Source organism: Protomyctophum bolini (genome assembly GCF_963924005.1).
Source record: "Protomyctophum bolini genome assembly, chromosome: 10".
In the NCBI taxonomy this organism is placed as follows: domain Eukaryota; kingdom Metazoa; phylum Chordata; class Actinopteri; order Myctophiformes; family Myctophidae; genus Protomyctophum; species Protomyctophum bolini.
In genome coordinates, this window is record NC_137871.1 from 17,753,043 (window position 1) to 17,774,193 (window position 21,151).

Consider the following 21,151-nt stretch of genomic DNA (forward strand, 5'->3'; position numbering starts at 1 on the left):
ATGAAAGGAATGGCCCTGGGACAGCACTTTGAAGAGGAGTCCGTCCTTCATTCATGACACTTTGCATCACTTTTAAAACTCTTTAACACAGTCCTTATTCACAGTCAGTGCTTTAAACATACACAGAGGTATGGCAACACCGAAAAGATGTAGGCTGAAGCCAAGGCTTTATTATGCCTACCCTATTTGAAGAGAAACTTTATGGTTTACAAACAAAACAAAATCACATTTCCAGAGCTTAGTTCGACAAAAATATAAACAATAATTACATCAGTAGATTTTAGCAAACCAAGAATACAGAATGAAGAAATAATATGCAATCATACATACCCCCATGCATATAAATGTATGTAATGTATATTTTCGGTATAAGTAAGCAAAACATAGTCTCTCTCCATGCCTTCGGCCTGGTGGAGACAATACCTAAACGGCATCTGAGAAATGTGTTCCAATTTGATGTCCTCATTAGATGGTTAATGTGATACCGTCCGTGGCACTCCAGAGCCTGGCAGACCTTTGCTGCATCTCACTCCATGGCTCCATGTCACCATGTCCTGTCTACAGTACACTGTAACTATAGGCCATCTTTAAATGCAGAAATAATTTAAAAAGGTGATGTCTCACTCAAAACATCCATAGCTATAATGAAAATGGAAAATCATTTCAAAATTACATATTCATTGAAGTGGCAACACCTGTTTCAATGGGACAGAATGAGAGAATAACAGACCAATTGGAGCCTCTAGATTTGGGATATTTCTTTGAATGAATATTACCGTTGTTATTGCTAATTGTGTGCTTCAAAAGTCTCAAGGAAAAAGCCCACCATCCTTGTTCACAATGTCATTGTGGATGGATATCCATGAGTTACAATAACCGACCATGTGGGCCAAAGGACAGGGTGGAATGGTACCAACACAAGCAGAGGTGACACTGAGTTTAATGAAGTCTTTGATAAATAGACTGTCCACGTGGGTCAGACTGCGAGGCTGTGATTGTGATTTGTGTGTGCGTGTGTGCGTGCGTGTCGAGCAAGAGTGTAGGGAAAGAAAATGAGACAGGCGGAGAAAAAGGGGAAAAAACAATGAGTGAGAGAAGGATCGTACAGTGTGTGTGTGTGTGTGTGTGTATGTTTGCATGCACACCACACACTCTGTGTTTACAGTGAATGAAAGGACTGCATTATTTGACGATGGCACGCTGGGTCACGGGCCTGTCGTTCGTGTTTAGCAGGGACAGTAGACTATGACTCATCACCATGACGTTATGGGAGGTCAGCTTCAGTCAGCCAGTCACTTCTACATTTCTGGACGTGACAACCAATTCCCCAAAACTAAGACATACCGTAAAATATGAATGAATACAAAATGGAACAGGGTCAGTGAATCCCGAGCCAATTTAGTAGGGAACCAACCACAACATGGAAGTCCTTCTATAGAGCGTTGCAGTCCCGCCCCCTCGAGAAACCCGGAAAAGAAATCGCCGTTCATTTTCCTCATAGACTTTTCAGAAAGTATTTATTTAAAGACGTTTACGCCGCGGACAAAGCCAACTCTTGTCGTGACAAATCATGACAATAAACACAATGTTTTGGTCCAAACAAATAATTAGAAAGAAACGGCAGGTTACAACACTTTTCTTGTTGTTTTTCTTCTTATAAATTATCGGCCCAAAACATTGTGTTCATTGTCATGATTTGTCACGATCCGAGTTGGCTTTGTCCGCGGCGTAACAGTCTTTAAATAAATACTTTAGGAAAAGCCTATAGAGAAAATGAATGGAGAACCTGTAAAATGAAGTAATGGCTACCTTCAAAGATATGGAACCAGACTGAGAAATGTAAGACTAATACCCGGGGAGCCAGTCACCAGTGACCTGTGATGTCATGCTGTACTTTTTATTTCTGTTTTTGAGGGACACCAGTCCCTCTTATAAACAGGTTTAATGTTTGTCTTTAGTTCAATGTTTGTTTTGTTAAAAGCCATTGACAATGAAGGTGAAATTTACGTCATAATGTGCCTCATCATATCATATTGATTCTTTATTGTTAATGGCGTTTAATGTTTGTGTTTGCGCCGTTTGTTTTACATCACCATTACATGATCTAATCAACATTAGACTTTAATATATTAGCGCCCCTCACTTCACACAGGTGTGGTTTTTTCTATTCACTTGGTTAAGGTACACAGAATGAGAGGCCTGCTTTGCCAGAAACATCGCAAAAAAAAGTTACGGCCATTTTTGTATACCGTACCACACCATAGGCATAGACAACCAATATAATGCTTTAAGTAGCATGTGACAATTGTGACATGTGAAACTAGGGGGTTTTCATGATTCTTAATCCATTCCAAGCATTAGTTTTGCACGAAAAACACTCCTTGGCCTGAAAACAGCCATAGCCGTCATCACAAATGTGGCTATGGCCGAATTTAGGCCAAGGAGTGTTTGTTGTGCAAAACTAATGCTTGGAATGGATTCAGAATCATGACATGTCACAATTGTCTCATGCTACTTAAAGTATGGAAAATGTTTCCTTATATTGGTTGTATGGTGAGGTATACAAAAATTACACTAACTTTTTTTCTCTATGTTCCCGGCAGAGCAGGCCTCTCATTCTGTGGACCTAAGATAAAACACAAATAAACAATATGGCATGACATCACAGGTTAAACCCTATTCCTTGAGCTTTTGGGCCTGTGGCTCCCCGGTTATAACTAAACAGTCTTTCACGGTAAAGCAGTTTTTTTAGGCCATTGCTTACCATTGACCATGGCAAACGTCCTGAGGTCCTCGTAGGAGTCCATCTCTTCATAGGGACACAGCGACACACACAGAGCCATTGATTTTATCTTCCTCTGTACAATGTCAATGTTACATGGGTCCAGGAAGAAGACATACCTGCAGAACAAAAAAGCACGAGAAAGGTATATGCTGTCAATACTATACTGTATGTCTGTATTCTGTAAAGTTTGTTTTCTTGAGCACAACAACTATAAAGTACATCACACCCGCACAATAGGAGAGGCCCCCACTGCCCGAAAAAAACACAAGTAGTCTGGCAGCCGGGGGTGTCTTGTGGGACCTTTGGTATACCGGTAGTTTTTTTATTGGCCTAAAATATTGTCTATATACTATACATTCATGAATCCACTTGCTGACTTGCCGTCAGCATTGAGTAATTTGTTTTATAGGGGTTTATATGTGACCATACCATTAACATCCTAAGGCAAAACTTTCATGATGCTGTAAGTAGCATGTGACGTGTCAAACTAGGGGGTTTTCATGATTCGAAATCCATTCAAAGCATTAGTTTTGCACAAAAAACACTCCTTGGGCTAAAAACGGCCATAGCCATCATCTCAAATGTTATGAAGTCAGCACATTTTTGGCACATTTGGGCAAGTGTCTATGGCCGTTTTTGTGCAAAACTAATGCTTGGAATGGATTCAGAATCATGAAAACCCCCTAGTTTGACATGTCACATGCTACATGAAGCATAATGAAATTTTGAACATCTTGCATTAGGATGTTAATGGCATGGTCCCATATATAAAAAATTGCTCAATGCTGACAGCCGGTCAGCATGTATATAGACAATATTTTAGGCCAATAAATAAAACTATATACCAAATTTCCAACTTTAAACAAAATAAACCTGTTGGCTGCCGGACTAAAGGACAAGACACCACAGAGATCAACCCCATGGTACACTGCAGACGGGGCCTTAAAGTCCACTATGTCCCCCATCTCCGTGCATAGCGTTAGTCCAACGTCCCAATAATCCGACACCCATAAATCCGACTAAGCCTAACCCTAAAGGTGTTTGCACATGGGGTGCGTTTTTAGGGATGAATATTGGAGCGAATTTCAGAGCACTGGAAAATAATATCGACCTCACGTAATGTCAATCACGTTTGCACACTGCTGACGAATATTGTGTCTGTATAAAAAGTTTTCGGACCGGGGGACTTTTTTTCGGTTTTCACAACTGTCTTTCACATAGCTAGACATGGTCTTTCACCGTTTGAGCAGTGCTGTGTCCTTGTGTGTGTGTGTGTGTGTGTGAGAAAGAGAGAGAGAAAGAGAGAGAGAGAGAGAGAATGAGCTTCTCGTCTCTAATATATTCTATACCAGTAAGACGCGCAAACGCAGCTCGTACATATTTGGGTTTTGGACGTATAGCTGCTTTGGGGACTCCTTATATGGTTATGGCTGAGTCATGGTGACACAAATCACTCAGCTCCATATATGGGCACAAAAGCGGGACAGACAGACAGACAGACAGACAGACATGATCTGCTAGGTCTCATAGTAAGTGCTCACTGCTTTCGCAATCACTGCGTTCGCAATGACATGTAATTTACCAATTATCACAGGGATTCAGGGAATGTCCTCATTCCATTCGAACATATCAATTCAAATGAGCGTTTTATTGCTTTCCTCGTTGAGAGAATGAAGATTTCAATCTACAAATCTCTTTACTTTAGTAGTCTTTATTAGCCAAGATTTATTTTAAGAGTTATTGGCCATTTGTCTGTTACTATATTCCTTCATTGACACACACACACACACACACACACACACACACACACACACACACGAAGAATGCAGAGCGAGAGAGAAACAGAGAGGAGAGAGAGAAAAAGCCTGTGACATCGCATCTAACCAACTTCTGTGAAGCAGGGAAGCAACTTTTTCTAAATTCCCTATGTGCAAATTGAAACGGGGGATCATCCTCACTGCTGCTGCTCCGCTCCATTTCGTTCAGTAATAATACACATTCCACTCAGTGTACAAGGATGTTTTGCATGCCTTTTTTTCTTTCTGATCTGCAAAACGCACGAAAATACTTTAACCCTAGGGTAGTCAGATTTATGGGGTGTAAGATTATTGGGATGTCGGACTAACGATACTCTGAGGAACGTTGTCCATGTACCTGTCTAACTACTTCTCTACAGAGAGTCGCCCATGAGCATTCCGCCAGAGGAGGCTCCTCTGATCCTGTTCCCCCTAAATTCAGCACAAACGTGGGGAGAAATGCATTTTGCTATACAGCCACCAAAATGGAAGGCCATACGGAAACCTCCGTATCCATACTTAAAACTGGCCTAAAAACATTGCTTTCATTGAATTATATATCCTCTGCCAGCTTGCGCCCAGAGAGCCAAACACACTCCCTCACCATGGGAGTGACATCCTCTGCACCCGCAGCTTGACCTTTGACCACTACATTTAAATCAGTTCCATGTTGAATCCAAATGCGTGCCACATGTAATGAAATTCCCTCCAGGTGTTCAAATCCTGAGATATTGCGTTCATGAGAATGGGATAGATGTGAGGACACTGACTTTGAAAAACATTTTACCATCAAAATCTAATCATCATGTCCATGTGGACGTTTGTTCCAAATTTGAAAAAGTTCCCTCAAGGTGTTGAGAGATATATTGTTTACAAGAATGGGGATGTACAGACATCCTGTTTGAGGACAACCTGAAAACATAATGCCTCTGGCCACAGCTAAGCAAAGGCATGAAAACAAGCAATTAAGAACAAAGAAACAAGAAAATGGAACACATGAAATGTCAAAAATGTTACCAAGGGGAAATGTATGTCTTTGAAAAACATCTCCAAGGACCATCAAATCTAGCCCCACGGTGGTCAATTTGGAATGCTAAAACATAGACTAACAACAATACCTTATTCATGCAGATATGATAAAATGCTGCCCCATGGAGAGAGAGCGGGCTGCTGGCATTGGAATGGGTCCACCAGTATTGGCAATGGGAAGCAGAGGGAAAGGCAGCAGGGAGAGTTTAATAATGGAATCCTTCATGGGGGCCATCTGTCTGAAGCTGTTTATAAGCTAAGGAATGGGCATTCTGCCCACACTCATCAACTTAGCACACATGGATTTGACACAAACACAACATGCATACATTTGACACTCGTAACACAATGTTCTGCCAGGCTGCTTGTCCAGTGTACAATTTGACCAATCCACTGAATCCAGTGCCGTACACTCAAGGTTATTGTTAGACTAAAGTAGACATTTTGCATATCCAGCAGTCTCTTGAGCTCATCTCTACTATGATGTGTGCTGACTGTCAGCACCCAATTCCAATAACCTCTGCGCACACACACACACACGCGCACACACACACACACACACACACACACACACACACACACACACACACACACACACACACACACACACACACACACACACACACACACACACACAAATGTTTAGGAGCAATATAAACGTGTGTGTGTGTGTGACGCGGCTTGGCCTGTTGTAGCGCAACCATGAGGCTGATTTGAAAACTGTCAAGTGGCATTTCTTCCAACGCCTAGTGGGAATATGCATGCACAGTTTCATCACAATCGGACGCTGCGTTGAGTAGTTGTGGCGATTTGTACAAAACTGGTACAAAGCGGGCTACTCCTGAAAAGTTTAGAAGTCAATCATAGCCAATGAGGGTGGATTATGAGAAATCAAACAAACCAGTGTTGATCACATGACTATGAAGAGCATGTGTGATTTTGGGGCAGAGGTTCATCGTTGGCATCCAGGGAGTGTGTGTGCAAAATTTGTTCCATTTCGAGTTGTGCTGCTCTGAACATAAATGGCAATGGCAGCTATTTAATAAATATTTGTTTGTGTGTCATCACTCCCAATTTCACTTGTTTAATCTGTGTCCTGACCGAGTTCTCTATCCTGATTGGATAAAATTGGTATCCCGAACTGAGCATTTCCTGTTTAATAAAGAGCTGGAAAGACAGAGACTCCCGTTACTGAACAAAACATTCTAACCTATAGCAATGAGTACTATCAGAACATATAGCTATTTAACACTTATTTTAACCAAAGAAAATCACTTACATTATTTTTAAAAAGAAAACTGTGTCACTCGCTTGTGGTGCTGAAAATGGCCCATTAATTGGTGGGCTAATATTAAGCCAGTGTTACACACACGATTCCTCCCGAGTCCCGACCCTGTTTATCTGTGCTCCAAATCAATCCACTACAGACAACAACCATCACACACAAATAGAGACTAGCCTACGCTTTAAGCTTTAACGTGCGTGCGTATCTAGTTACAAGTTTCTTCTGCCAGTTGCCATCCTATTCTTTTTGCAATGGGGAGGGTCGGAGGGAATAGTGGAATATGCAATAAGCACAAGACCGGAGGAGAGTTCAGGTGGCCAAGTCATATACCGTGACATATGTGGAGGATGTGGAAGTGCCGTTTACTCCTGTGCTTTGTGGCCGTGATACCTCACTCCTCACTGACGTTACCTCTGCGTCTTCAGCCCAGCTGGATGTACAAGACATCAATGCTTTGACCCTCAGAAGCCTGTCAAGGTGTGGTAATGAAGCCCATAATTGCCATTTAGTGTGGTGATTATGGATCAGCACTGAGGTGAGGCAGCCGTTGGCTCAGAGAAAAGAGAGCAGAGCTTAAAAACCAGAGGAGGCTTAACTTTGAACTTTTACTGTATATGCAAAGACATACTCTGACCTAAGCTGCTTAGCTAGCAGAATACGCATACATGCACACACACACACACACACACGCACACACACACACACACACACACACACACACACACACACACACACACACACACTAACTGTGCTAATACTATACATATATACCTGGATGAGTCATGAGAGAAAAGTAGAATGCGTTGGCATTTTGTCTGCCTTGTCTACTCTGGACACACTGTAAACTAAGACAAATGGGTTGTTGGAAGTCGGAACCCAATTCTGCAATCAATAATGGTCTAACCATTGCAAACTTTTAAAATCCCAGTTTATACTGCTTACTACCAGAGAACATCTACCGTGTACAACTACACGTACCCTCTGATAGACAGGGAAAGACCATCCATGTCTTTGGGCAAAATGTTAAACTGGGGAAAATGATAATAACAACAAACAGGATGGCACAATCATTAGCTATTGTTGTTATATTTCATTAGCAGTTAAGCACACTTAACAACATTCCTCTGAAACAGGACTACAAGTATTTGGGTTCATATATATATCTTCTTCTCAAAGGGGCTTTCAAACTAGGAAGGGTATGGCCTGGTCAGCCTGCAATGACATGCATAAGATCTGGTCATCCCAGCTTAGTAAGATGTTCAAAGTAAATATTTAGGAGGACCGTCGAGCCGATTCTACTCTATGGCTCCAAGACATGGACACTTTCAAAGAAATTAGAGAAATGGTTGGATGGCACTTACACGCGCCTTCTAATGAGAGCGCAAAATCTCTCTTGGAAGAGCCACCCATCAACTAATCTAATATACGGCAACCTTCCCCGTGTTTCTTCACTAGTCCCATCAAGAAGAACACAGTTTGCCGGCCACTGCTACAGATCTTACAATGAGGTTATATCTTCCCTTCTTCTCTGGAATCCTGCCTCAAAGCAAAGCAGACCAGAGGTAGAAAACTGTCAATCCCTGATGTCATCGCTAGGGACACATGCATCAGTAAAACCGGAACTGGGGATGGCAATGAAGGACCGGGAAGTCTGGAGTGGCATTGTGAAATACATGATCTCGACCGCAGTCGAAAAATGTTGATGATGGTGAAGCACAACAAAACATGAACAACAATATGCTGTAACAATGAATGCTAAGAAACCGTCAACTACGCATCATTCACACTACCACAACATCTGCAAAGTGGTCCCAAGTGCGCACCCGGGACAATAGTGTGAATCGTCCCTAAGTCTACCTGTGTTTACCTACCTACCATTTTGGTCTCCATGTGGCATAGACCTTGAAGGAGTGGCCAAAATGTCAATGTGTTTGGCAGTACACCTGGTATAGCGGCGACTCTGAGATCAATCAGAAGTAAACAGTGTACTGTACTGTATTTCTGGCTATGTGCTGAATACAAACCTCGCCCATAGGCAGGAGTTCACACAGCATCAGTCAAGGGTCAATTTGAAGGAAGATATTGGCCCATAGCGGACACAATGTAAAGATAGGCCTAGACCTTTTCTTTCTGGAAGGGATTTGCACATTGAATAAAGACTCTTACTGGCACTGTAACAATCTCAAACTTGTGTTCAATCACCCAGTGACAGGATGATGTTCCTCAAATTTAACTGCAACAGATCAGTATGTTGTTTGCTACTCTCCGAAAGAAGGGTTTGTCACTTGTCAAACACTAAATGTTTGTACCACCCGACAGGCTGAAGGAGTTAAATTGCTTGTATGATGGAAGCTGAAACACACACGACAAACACAGAATCATAGGGAGAAAAACATGAATACTTGTTGGTGTAGCAGTGGTTGCTGTCACTTTCGGCAGAAAGAAAAATAAATGGGTAAAATAAACAATGGTCACGGAAAGAGATCAAGAGAGAGGCAGAGAGAAAGAGTGTGAAATTAGAAAAGGTGACAGAAGAGAGTGTGTGTGTTAGAGAGAGAGAGAGAGAGAGAGAGAGAGAGAGAGAGAGAGAGAGAGAGAGAGAGAGAGAGAGAGAGAGAGAGAGAGAGAGCATTTCACATGTGCAAGTTGTTGGGCAGCCTGTGTCCATCTCTCCCAAGACGACAACAGACAGGGCTTTCCTTGTACAGTAGCAGCCAGAGACCCTGCACATACTCCTCCCTTCGCAGAATACACACCATGGCACTGCCTGCCTCCATCTCTCTAACTCAAAGACGTGATGGAGAAATGGCTTAGTGCTACATGCATTCATCATGTTGTGACGGGGTATGGGCACAACTACTACTACAACTACTGCCTGGAAAATGGCTGGAGGATAAACCTGACTAATTGCAAATGGGCGTTTAGAATGTTAGTTGATTTCAGACTATGTCAGACTATATAGCCCATGTAATAATTGTATTATTCATCATAATGTTAATATTATATGTTACATGGATGTTCTCTGCTATCTACAATACTGAATGAGCTGCCCCTGCTGATGAGTCAGAGTTCTCCCTTACTGTAGTTCTATCAACCAAGCATTAAATACACATCAGAGGTGTGAGAGTGGAATTAGGCTGGCACAAAAATTAAGAAGGCTGAAATACCTGCACACTCCCAATGGGAAAGTGTGCATTGCATACATAAATACCGTAAGTGGCTGAGGAAGTTCTCACACTGACAGTGGAGCTTTAGGGCTTTCACGTTGGACCTCATTCAAACATTTCTACTCCTCTGTGGAATTAATGAGGTTAGAACTGGATACATACATGCAACGCCATGTTTCACTTTTAAATAATAAAGCTTCAAAGATGGTTATTGGCAGCAAATCCTCAATGATATAATAAGTATTTCTGCCAGGCTGAAGGGGGCGGGGATTATGATTATGGAGTGGAGGTTATGTTCTCATTCCTGTCTGACTATTTGTATGTCTGAGTGTTTGTTAGTCAGTGGCTAATTTTGCAAACTACTACATGTTTAAATGTGTGTGCATACTACCAGTAGGCCAAGGAACTCTGTGAATTCATAATCTCTCAGCCACCTTCGGCTCCAGGCAATGGGATGCACTGAGACAGACACAGACCCAGCATGAACCGTACGCAAGCACACACACAGAGAGACCATGACACCTATTAACACCCATGCACACACACCACACAGAGACAGAGTGACAGAATGTGACACCTATTGTATTCTGCATGTCTCACTAACAAAGAGAGATAGACAGATTGCAGCACCTACAATGTGTGCACATGCATGGCGAAAACATGCCAATATGACCACACACACACACACACACACACACACACACACACACACACACACACACACACACACACACACACACACACACACACACACACACACACACACACACACACACACACACACAAAATTTGGAGCTGCAAGTATTATTATTATTAGGGCATACCTCCCAGGCATCCCTCCTGGTACTTGACAATGGTTTGAAGAATAATATTAGGTAACATAGGCGCTCGGGTGGTGCAGTGGTAAAGTAGCTACACTACCGCAAAGGTTGTAACAATGGGTAAAAAGCAACCAAAAAAAAGATGTAACATTTCTACATGCAATAATATAATTTCCATCCAGTGCTGCTATGACAAAGACTTGCATTTATTCATCCCCTCTGTAACGCTTTGAGCTCATTATTCAAACAATGCTGTTAGGCTGACAGCCTCCAATATTAAGACACCTAAAATCACATTATCAACATATACATGCGCACAGATTCTAATCAACGCAATCCTACCACGACATACCCGTGATTTTACCTACCCAATAGCTACAAGATTCAACTACCTCCCCCTGGCCAGCCGGGGCGCCTGATGGAGGGGAAAGGAACTGTTTGGAATAATGTGTTCCTTTCACGCGCTATGTCCAACTGGGGAAACTCCCCTGTCAGGTGAAAAGAAGCAGCTTGGACTCCTCATGCATAGAAGGAAGCATGAGGTCAGTCCGCTGCCCTCCCCAGGTTGGCAGAGGAAGTGTAGTGCCCAGAATTACATTAGATAAAAATAAATAAACAAAATTCAGTGTTGGGTAATATAACTTATGAAAGTAATATGTTACTTATTACTCATTTAAAAAGTAATATTATATTACTTTGTTTGTATCAAGAGTCATATATTATAATAAAGAATGACAATACACAGAGGAACACTGACCTGCATCAGACCCCAGACCTGCATGTTCAACATCATAACTTTGCGTGATGGTGCATGCTTAAAAAGAACAGATCTTCAAGCTAACATCCTGGTATCATCACATAGTGTTGGAAGCTTGTAAATCTGTTCATTTTGCGTGTGTGACAACCTTCTACTCTGCAGTTTAAATGCACTGTTCCACGGATCTGCAGCTGTCTGCTGGACACACACACACACACACACACACACACACACACACACACACACACACACACACACACACACACACACACACACACACACACACACACACACACACACACACACACACACACACACACACACACACACACACACACACACACACACACACACACACACACACACACAGAGGATCTGTTTGATTGTTTCAAACCCCCACCTCTTTGTTTGTATCAATGTATCAGCATGTTTGAATGACACATTCCAATGCTCATCAAACTGTACCTACAAGTGTTGGATGCCTTGCACAAGAACACTCACTTTCTGTCAGTGTGGTCCAGACCACTAAGCCTGACCCCTTCAATCTGCTCATTGCGCTGGCCACAAGTGTTGCCGTAGCTGTCATATCCGAAGACAAGCCGTGCAGCACCCCCTGTGACAATGGTGTACCCACAGATGCTGCCCTAAAGGAAGAAGAAACAAGCATCCGTTAGCATCCAGCTGTTGCCATGCAGAGTGAGATAAGTTATCACCAGTCAGTGTTGGCTCTGCAATTTTGTTTTTGTTTTGTCTGTTCCATCGCAGTGGTGCTTTCTCATGAACAATTTTCAACCATGGCAGTTTATTCTTTCATGTCAACATGCCTTTAATCTCATGGTTTTGCATTAACAGAGTTAATCCTTATAGTTAACTAGTTTTACTAAGGATCTGAAAACTGTTTCATTATCATAATGATTAAGTAATCATTACAACATTTCAGCAGAACTAACATTAATTAAACAAGGGCTGATGAAGGCTGCACAGACTTAAATGAAAGTCAATCAGGGCAGACAGAATTATTGTGCACAGGACGATGATATGTGTGAGGTGTAAATACTGTATGTGTGTGGGTGCAAATAAGACAGAAGCAATATCTAACCATGTGATGAGCAGCCTAGGCTACTGTAAGGCTGCTCTATTCTGTGTATTGGCATTCCATGAATATAATCACCAGTTTAAAGGTATTTGCTTTAGCAAATTTGTATATATTCTATCAACTCCATAAGCAGGTCATTGTGAAATGTGTGATCAGATAAAATCCACAGACAGCAGGCTGACTTTGTGGCAATGGAATCTATACAACATTATTGGAAATGTGAATGTAATAATAAGAGCAAAGTGTACATTTATTAACGAGTGCATTTGTGATGGCACAGCAGCATCTAATTAACAAAGCTGAATAGAAGGCTCAGACTCACCATGCCAACGCAGAAAACTGTAAATAGAAGGAACCACGGCAGATCCGTGCAACTTCGATCCTGCAAGGGTCTCCATTCTCTCTTTGTCCTCTGTAAGCAAACACAAAAAAACAACGTGAGCACTTCTGTTGTGCGGACACACCACCACCACCAGGTAATGTCGTGAAAAACTGTCTGACAACCATGAGAAAGACGAAGGCCCCCGTTTCTTTTATTTTTTTTTACAAACAAATGTCAAACGTATAGCCTATCTGATCCAGGCTCTAGCCTCAGTCCATAACTGTAAATGACGATATCATCTCAAAGCATTTATGGCTCATATCTGCCAAATTCTCCTCCAATAAGACTTGTTATCAATCGCAAATCAATGCCTTTGCAAACGATGAAAAGCGCACATTCGTAGTAGCGCACGCACGGTGGGGTGTTTGTTTACTATAACGGGTCGGACTCGGGGCTAACCAGCTGGGCTATTTCTGGTATTGCCATCTGCTTGCAATCTGGTTAGGATATAGCTCCTGTAGTAGCATAGCATTCTACAGTCGCAATAATAAACACATTGTGTTATTAGCAACACGACAGTGACGACACAATGTAAAGAAGGCCGGTGTTTCGCCGTGCGTTTTCAGCGGAGCAGTGTACTGGATTCGCATTGTGTGGTTACATGATTGCAACACGACACTATGAAATAATTGGGTTTGTGGATCGCTGCTAGTGTATAGCAGCTCAGTCATTCAACACGATGCAACGGTGCAACAATGTTTACAAGGGCATAATGGGTGGATGAGAGCGTCGCCTTACCTCAGTGCTACCGCAGCATCCCATTGCAGTCAGGGTTAGATCTGCGAAGAGCAGCTGAACGCTACACCACAAGACAACAATAACCCAAACTTGCAGGGAGTTGACGGCAGCCTATACGTTTACCCCTGCATGAATTTGCGCAGCACCGATCCGATAACGGGTTCCGCTGTTTAATGGATAGGCCGATGGAATTGACACATATCATCCACAATGCATGCTAATGTCTCACTGCTACCTCCATCCATGTATATTACGGATTAATAGTTCGGGATTTGCCGCACCAACACTTCCTGGTGGATCGTGCAGGTGCAGCCGGAAAAGGGGTGTAGCATCCATCCATTCATCTAATTGAGCATGCGCGTTGGGCACCCAGGCAGATAACGGGATGCGATAGCTAACGGGATGATGGTGGGACATTAGTGAGGAGTCGTGAATACTGTACTTTTTATATTAGGTACTGAACTAACTTTAGAGACGTGCCATATAGGCCTACAGTTGGCCTTACCAGTTTATACAATGTATACAGTGTTATTCGAAAGCTGACAAGTAGGCCTAAACCTTTTTATGAGGAAAAACAAACACTCCATCCATCATCAGGATATAGGTCCCTCTCTTCCAGAGCAAACCCATTATTATTATTTTAACAATTTTCATATATTAATTCATAATTGAATTATTAGGCTAAATGTACATTTTCTAAATTAGGAGTTGTTGTTTTATTCTCACACCATATAGAAATGGGAACATTGCCTGTTAGGTTTCCACAAAATGTGCAGTAAATCTCCATGATACATAAATTATGAATACGCCTACAATATGCCAAATATATGCCATCTTAGCCTAACTAAATAGAATTTACATAATTGTAAATTATATTTTCTATTTTGATGCTGGCTCATCAGTGACCACACAGCAAAATACAGAAATCATATTTTTTTAACATTGATATTTCTCAACGATATACCCTACCCTTCGAACGGTTTGGTATTCTTCTCTGTATGGAGATTCTCGGTATGGAGCCCTGATCCTGACTTGCTGGGAGCCTGCTGACAGTCTCGTTGGGTCCATCTTCCTGGCTGTGCCAACATAATGTGAAGATCAGCAGCGCAATGCCAGGGAGATGTCAATCTGCATGGAAGAGAGAGCTTCTTTGTCCCATTGTTTTCTGTTGTACCAGGGGGAGAGTGATGAGTGTGTGTGTGTGTGTGTGTGTGTGTGTGTGTGTGTGTGTGTGTGTGTGTGTGTGTGTGTGTGTGTGTGTGTGTGTGTGTGTGCGTGCGTGCATGAGCCAGCTTGTATAAGATTTTACAAGTTTACATATCTTAAATTTGAGGTTTAACCAGGCTATAATGTAGCCTGTTAACACTCTCAAAGTGACCTAAAACTATTTTAGGATTTTGATGTAGATTAATTTATATATCTGGCCACTAGATGTCAGACAAATCCAATTTTTGTGAACTTCTGCATATGCTTGAAGTTTGAACCTAGGACAGGATAAGTGTCTAGTAAAAACAATCATGTTTCCAAAGTGTACTGGTAGCGGTATCTCCTCACAATGATCTCTTCAGTTCTTTCTAGTAGGCCTACATGGTTTACAGTAATTAAGCAAATGTGATAGCTGGTTCACATTTATATCTATTCTATTTTATTATGGTCAGGCCACTGTGTTAAACAGTTACAGTGGACAGCTAAATAAGGCCAACGACATACTGTATGGCTTGCTTATTAAAGCAAGCAATGACTAAAGCTGGTGTTATCGTATTTAGTTTACAAATCATTATCGTAATTCAAAGCATTTTTGGACTTTGGAGGAGGACCGACACATCAGGGATGTATTTGGAATGAATCATAGAGTTATAAATAATAGAGATGGACGTTCAACTCTAAAATCCCATAACCTGGAGGGAGGGATGATGGTTGTCAGGCAACCACTAACCTACACCAATCACAACGCGTCCACCCCCCCCCGGATATGGGATGTAGAAATAATCATACTGTACATACGTAGGTTGACAGATTGCGGAAGTGAGGAAACTCAGCGAGCGGAATCAGCGGATAAACAACACACACGAATCGACGCCATAAACAAATGATCATCAGCCTCAATGCTTCATGGTGAAATAAACTGAATAAGGTTTACAAGTTACCGTGAAAAGGGATTAATGACAGCTGAAAGAAACGCATAGTCAGGTAAAGAGAAAAACGTGTGTTCGAGATGAGTATTTCAAGATGATCAGACAATCTAGAATTAGCTATAGCTGATTTAGCTAACGACGTATCTTGCTGTCAGTGTTGTTGAGAGACGTACGGCCGTTTGATTTCAGTGTTCCACCGATTATAACGGTGTGTCGAGACATGTCAGTTAAAAAGGTAGCTTGCCATTTAAGTTTTAAAACAACTAAACCAGCATTCACTTAATAACTGCGACTTTTCGTACTCTCAAGCTAATGACATATATTCAAGCTAGGGTATGCAGTGTGAGTTTAATGTCGTTTAATGCAATCAAATTCAAGTTTTCTGTTCTGATGTTTGGCTCATTGGCTGTCAAGGCCAGAAAGTAGTTTTTTGCCACTCAGTTATGCCAGTAGGCGTTCCTGCATAACTTCCGGGGTTTGATCTAGGAAAAATAAAGGGTTCGATGCAAGGAAGCTTTGAGAAGGAAGAGAAGATGTGATGATGTCACGTGCATACCCTCTATAAACCTGTACGTATTTCCATGACTTGCTGATAACCTTGTGTCTGTTTTGGCTTCCAGAAAACCTAACCATGTTAGAGCCAACCAAGAGTAATGTTACTCTGCCACAAATGGATGGTGTTTCGAAGATTCCCCTACATGGGGTCTGCAGCACCAATAAAGTGTGATTTGTGCACACTTTAAATGAACCCCTCATAACAGTAGAGGACACTCACTGCTGGATAATATTCTGGTCTCTACTTCACCACAAATGGATGCACCATTCACAACTGACATTCCAATAAACTCCACTCCGTCTCCCCCTATTCCACTGCGTCCAGCTGTGGCCCCTTCAGTCCAGCTTGGTTTTACCATCCTCTACGCCGCTCTGTATGCCAGCCTCTTCCTGGTGGTGTACGTCCAACTATGGCTGCTCCTACTCTACCGACACAAGAGATGGAGCTATCAGAGCGTCTTCCTGTTCCTGTGCCTCTTCTGGGCCGCTCTCCGCACTACTTTGTTCTCCTTCTACTTCCATAATGCACTGGAAGCCAACCACTTGCCCATGCCATTCTACTGGCTGCTTTACTGTTCCCCTGTCTGCCTGCAGTTCTTCACGCTCAGCCTCATCAACCTGTACTTCACTCAGGTAAGAGTGGCGATGGTAAATGGTGCATTTATATAGTGCTTTTATCCAAACGTGCTTTACATAGATTGTGCATTACATTCATCCATTTACACACATTCATACACCAGAGGCAGAGGAAACCATGCAAGGCACCAACCTGCACATCGGGAGCAATAGGTTTTCAGAGTCTTGCTCAAGGACACTAACTCACTCTGGGGGATCGAACACTAGCATAGATGGTATCATAATGAAGTACCAACAACTTACATCTCTTAACATATTAGGTTTTGGGATCAACGGTCATACCAGGAGGAATGTGTATATTGGACAATAATGAACACATAATGGATTATATTATATAATGTGATGATAATGGTCATTGGTCAAATCTTAATTTGTACACTCAATCATGGTAGTTTATTGCTATGAAGGATGATGGCTATCACAAAACTGACATCTAGTATTATGTCATTTTCATTGCCTTCCTCTTTCCAGGGTCATTTAAGAGCTCTACATTTAATCAGTTTACACCCCCCCCCCCCCCCCCCCCCACCACAGGTGTTGCTGAAAGTTGAGGAGATATACAGTTCACAGCCTGGCAAAGCATTGTGAGTTCTGCTCATCAATAATAACCTGTTTACACTTGTTGACAGTAGGCCTCTTGGAATGTAATCTTCAGTCGGAACTTCTGTAATACATAGAGCAGTTAGGTGGCGTAAAAATGGCTCGTATATTTAACCTACATCTTCTGCATTGCTACACTTGTATTTAATGGTGTTTCTGACGCAGTCATTGTTGATTTCTTTGTCCTCCTAAGGTGGCTAGCACGGTGTGTATATGGTCTGCTGAGTGCTGTGTTCCTGTGTGTTAACGTGGTGTGCGCGGCTCTCGGCGAGCGAGACAACAGGCAATCGGTGAAGTGGACCTGGACACTGGTGCTTGTCCGGGTTCTAGTCAATGACATTCTCTTCATTCTGGAGGCTGTGTGTCTGGTAGCCTTGCTGTTGCTCCTGACCCGACACTCACGCTCCACCGGCCCCTACCTGAACAGCAAGGTGTGCTAATAAGCCACTTGATGTGGACAGAATAACTACACACACAATGCAAATACAATGCTTACAGCTTGGTCAATTGCTCCAACAAACATAATTGGCAGTGTTTGTCGGTGGGAGGCCAGCAGTGGTTGGCACTGGTTGCCAAACTTGCTCACACCCTCCCCAGCCAAATGGGGATTGGCAGAAATGGGGACCAGGGAGTCAGGGACCACTCAAGCAATTGGCGATTAAATTGGGTTAAATGTTCACGTAAAAAAATGTGAACGTGAGGATTTAGTCTCACTATATTCCATCATCAGTAGTCCTATGCCGGCTAATGGTGTTACCTTTTTCACTTCATATTTATCCAGGGCACCACGCTGTGGCGTACGGCAGCATTAGGGGTAACAGTCATTCTGCTGTTCACCAGCCGAGCTTGCTACAACCTGTCCGTCCTCGTTCTCTCCCAGGATCACCATGTGGAGTCATTTGACTTTGACTGGTACAATGTCTCTGACCAGGTAATCATCACCCAGCCAAATGGGATATTAGGTTAGAGGTGTTGCTAGTTGCTACCATGCTAACTTTAGTGTTATATTTGTTTTGACTGTAGCTAGATCCAATTGTTAATTATGCATTAAGGTTGCATGTAAAATGTTAACCTTCCCTCAAATAGATGGAAAAATGTCACTAATGATGAATTGATCTGCCTCAAAAAAAATTATACTCTGAGAAATAGTTAGAACGTCACGTAAAATGAGGGTAACGTGCATGCATGCAGTGTGTCGTCGGGGAGTTGAACTCTCTCTCTCTCTACGCACGCACTCTTCTTTTGGGCATGGAGGCTGAGCGCAGACAGCAGCACAAAATTTATCCGACCTCCCGACATTTAAGTTTATCGAGATGAAGAAAGTCCCCACTCCCCACACAGTGACAGCACTACATGTTTACGCACAGACAGAATATTCTGTACACTGCAGTGTTTTTATGTTTCCTTAAGCAATTGATTAATGTACTCATCCTCATATTTCCGACAATACACAGCAGGATTCGTTTTAATTGCAGTAAAGCATTCTGGTGTGAATAGGACATTAGACAATAGCCTTGCTACAATCAAATTTTCCCATCGGATGAAATCAAATCAGGAGCTTGATCTTGTCTTCCTGTAGGCTGACCTGCGTAATGACCTGGGAGACAGGGGATACCTGGCTTTCGGAGCAATCCTCTTCATATGGGAACTACTGCCAACCAGTCTCCTCATTCTTATCTTTAGGGTGCGTCGGCCTACTCAAGAGAAGGTCAGTGATCTGTCAATTGTAGCATTCAAAAGGTCTTAATGGACTATGACAGTATTAATGAAGGGTCTTTGTTTTTCTTTATTATATCAAAATCTACCACAGCCATATTTAGCACTGTTAAAGTCACTGATATCTTATTTCCGATTTTCCAAGGTCTGTAACATTAACACCAGGGTTCTACCTCGCCCATATTTCTTCGATGATCCCCAGGGAAGCGATGGGGACTCATCTGTTCCTTGGGCACATAGTGCACATCCACACACAAGGTATAGTTTACCTGCTGTTTCAATAATGTCTTCAGCTTGACATTTAGTTGATTATTTTCACTTGCCTCATTGTACGGCCACCTGGTGGCTCAACAAGTTTGTGTGCTTACCACACAGCTGCAATATTCTGGGATTGATGAGACTCAAGACGTCATACAAAACAAGCAGCTATGCCTTAAAGATTACCTTTCACAATGTCTTGTTTGGCTCATTACTTATTGAAATGTAACTTGCATGGCTATATTGTGTCTAAATTAACTAAAATTCAACATGTCATCTTTTATAAACTAATGTTTAACATTCGATTGCACTCTCCCAGCTGGTATGGATCAGAGACAACTCCTCTTCTCTTTGCAAGCAATCCTCCAGACCAGAACCATCACTCCTTCTATTCCACCCCCCAGAACTGATCGTGAAATGTGATAAAGGTGGTAGGAAGTTTCCCATTGATGATTCCTATCTCAAGGACATGCCACACACAGCTACCGGCCAGTACCTCGTTCACTTGGTAGTTTTTGCACTGAAACCTCAGGAGTCCATCAGCCGGTGCCAATTATGCACCTTTGAAATGTTTTGTAATTCTGTTGGTGATTAGTACAACATGGAAAGTCAACCAGTGAAATGCAGCTGCTTTTCAATTTGAAGGGAGAATTGTTAGCCTAGATCATATTTCCAGGTTTTCTACCTGATATGCATAAACAATATGGTGATTATCATCCTAAAAAGCTACAACTTTTATATTTTGAATTACTTCATTATTATGCCAGCCAAGCTGAATACATTCCTTTTACTTAAAAATAAGACTAATTTAAACGTATTGCACTTTTTGGAACACTTCCATATACCACTAGTTACTTTCTTTTAAGCTGTGACTTGTGACTATTGGAAAGGGATTTATTTTATTTTTTACAATTTAGAAGTTATTTGATAACCATTTTGATAACCTTTTGTGTAGCAACAAAAATACTTCAATCATTTGGCTAAGATCAGGATTTCCGCATTGCAATTTAACCTAGTTTATCACTTATGGGTTTCCCCTAACGTGTCTACCTATATCAGCATCAATCCAATAAAAGAAACTAAAGGTTTTGTTCTGGTTTTCATTCTGTTCTTAATGTTATTTTTCCCCCAGATGATTTCATCTTCAATAATCTTGCATAGCCAGACAACTATTCTACAAGCTATAGTCTGGAACTACACCACAATTGTATTACATGCCAATAATCGTATCATACCATACCGATGGCAGGAAATGCTGTGTGATGCTGATGCAGCTTTAAAACAATCAGAATCAGTTTGTCTGAAAGTTAATATTTTAAAATATTCCTTGCTTTGTTTAAATGTTATCCACTAAGTTTGTAAGACAATGCATCTGTCAAAATATCGGCAATCGGT

At 41.9% G+C, this 21,151-nt stretch overlaps 2 protein-coding genes across 2 annotated transcripts in view; one reads left to right on the forward strand and one right to left on the reverse strand.

Annotated features, from left to right (window-relative positions):
* The window catches only part of LOC308322614 (choline transporter-like protein 1), a 30,762-nt gene extending 16,797 nt beyond the window's left edge, over positions 1-13,965 (reverse strand). The window contains exons 1-4 of the mRNA XM_080773983.1: positions 13,857-13,965; positions 13,059-13,148; positions 12,142-12,284; positions 2,765-2,901 (exon numbers count right to left, since the gene is read on the reverse strand). Of these exons, the coding sequence (XP_080630109.1) occupies positions 2,765-2,901; positions 12,142-12,284; positions 13,059-13,148; positions 13,857-13,880 (394 nt within the window). The 5' untranslated portion in view covers positions 13,881-13,965. The remainder of the gene's footprint in view (positions 1-2,764; positions 2,902-12,141; positions 12,285-13,058; positions 13,149-13,856) is intronic.
* A 1,939-nt stretch (positions 13,966-15,904) lies between these two features.
* Positions 15,905-20,845, forward strand: gpr137 (G protein-coupled receptor 137). Its single transcript, XM_080774651.1, has 8 exons — positions 15,905-16,046; positions 16,612-17,179; positions 17,717-17,766; positions 17,976-18,213; positions 18,564-18,713; positions 19,362-19,490; positions 19,644-19,756; positions 20,076-20,845. The coding sequence occupies exons 2-8, from the start codon at positions 16,802-16,804 to the stop codon at positions 20,164-20,166; spliced, it is 1,149 nt and encodes a 382-aa protein (XP_080630777.1). The 5' UTR covers positions 15,905-16,046; positions 16,612-16,801; the 3' UTR covers positions 20,167-20,845.
* The last annotated feature ends 306 nt before the right edge of the window (positions 20,846-21,151 follow it).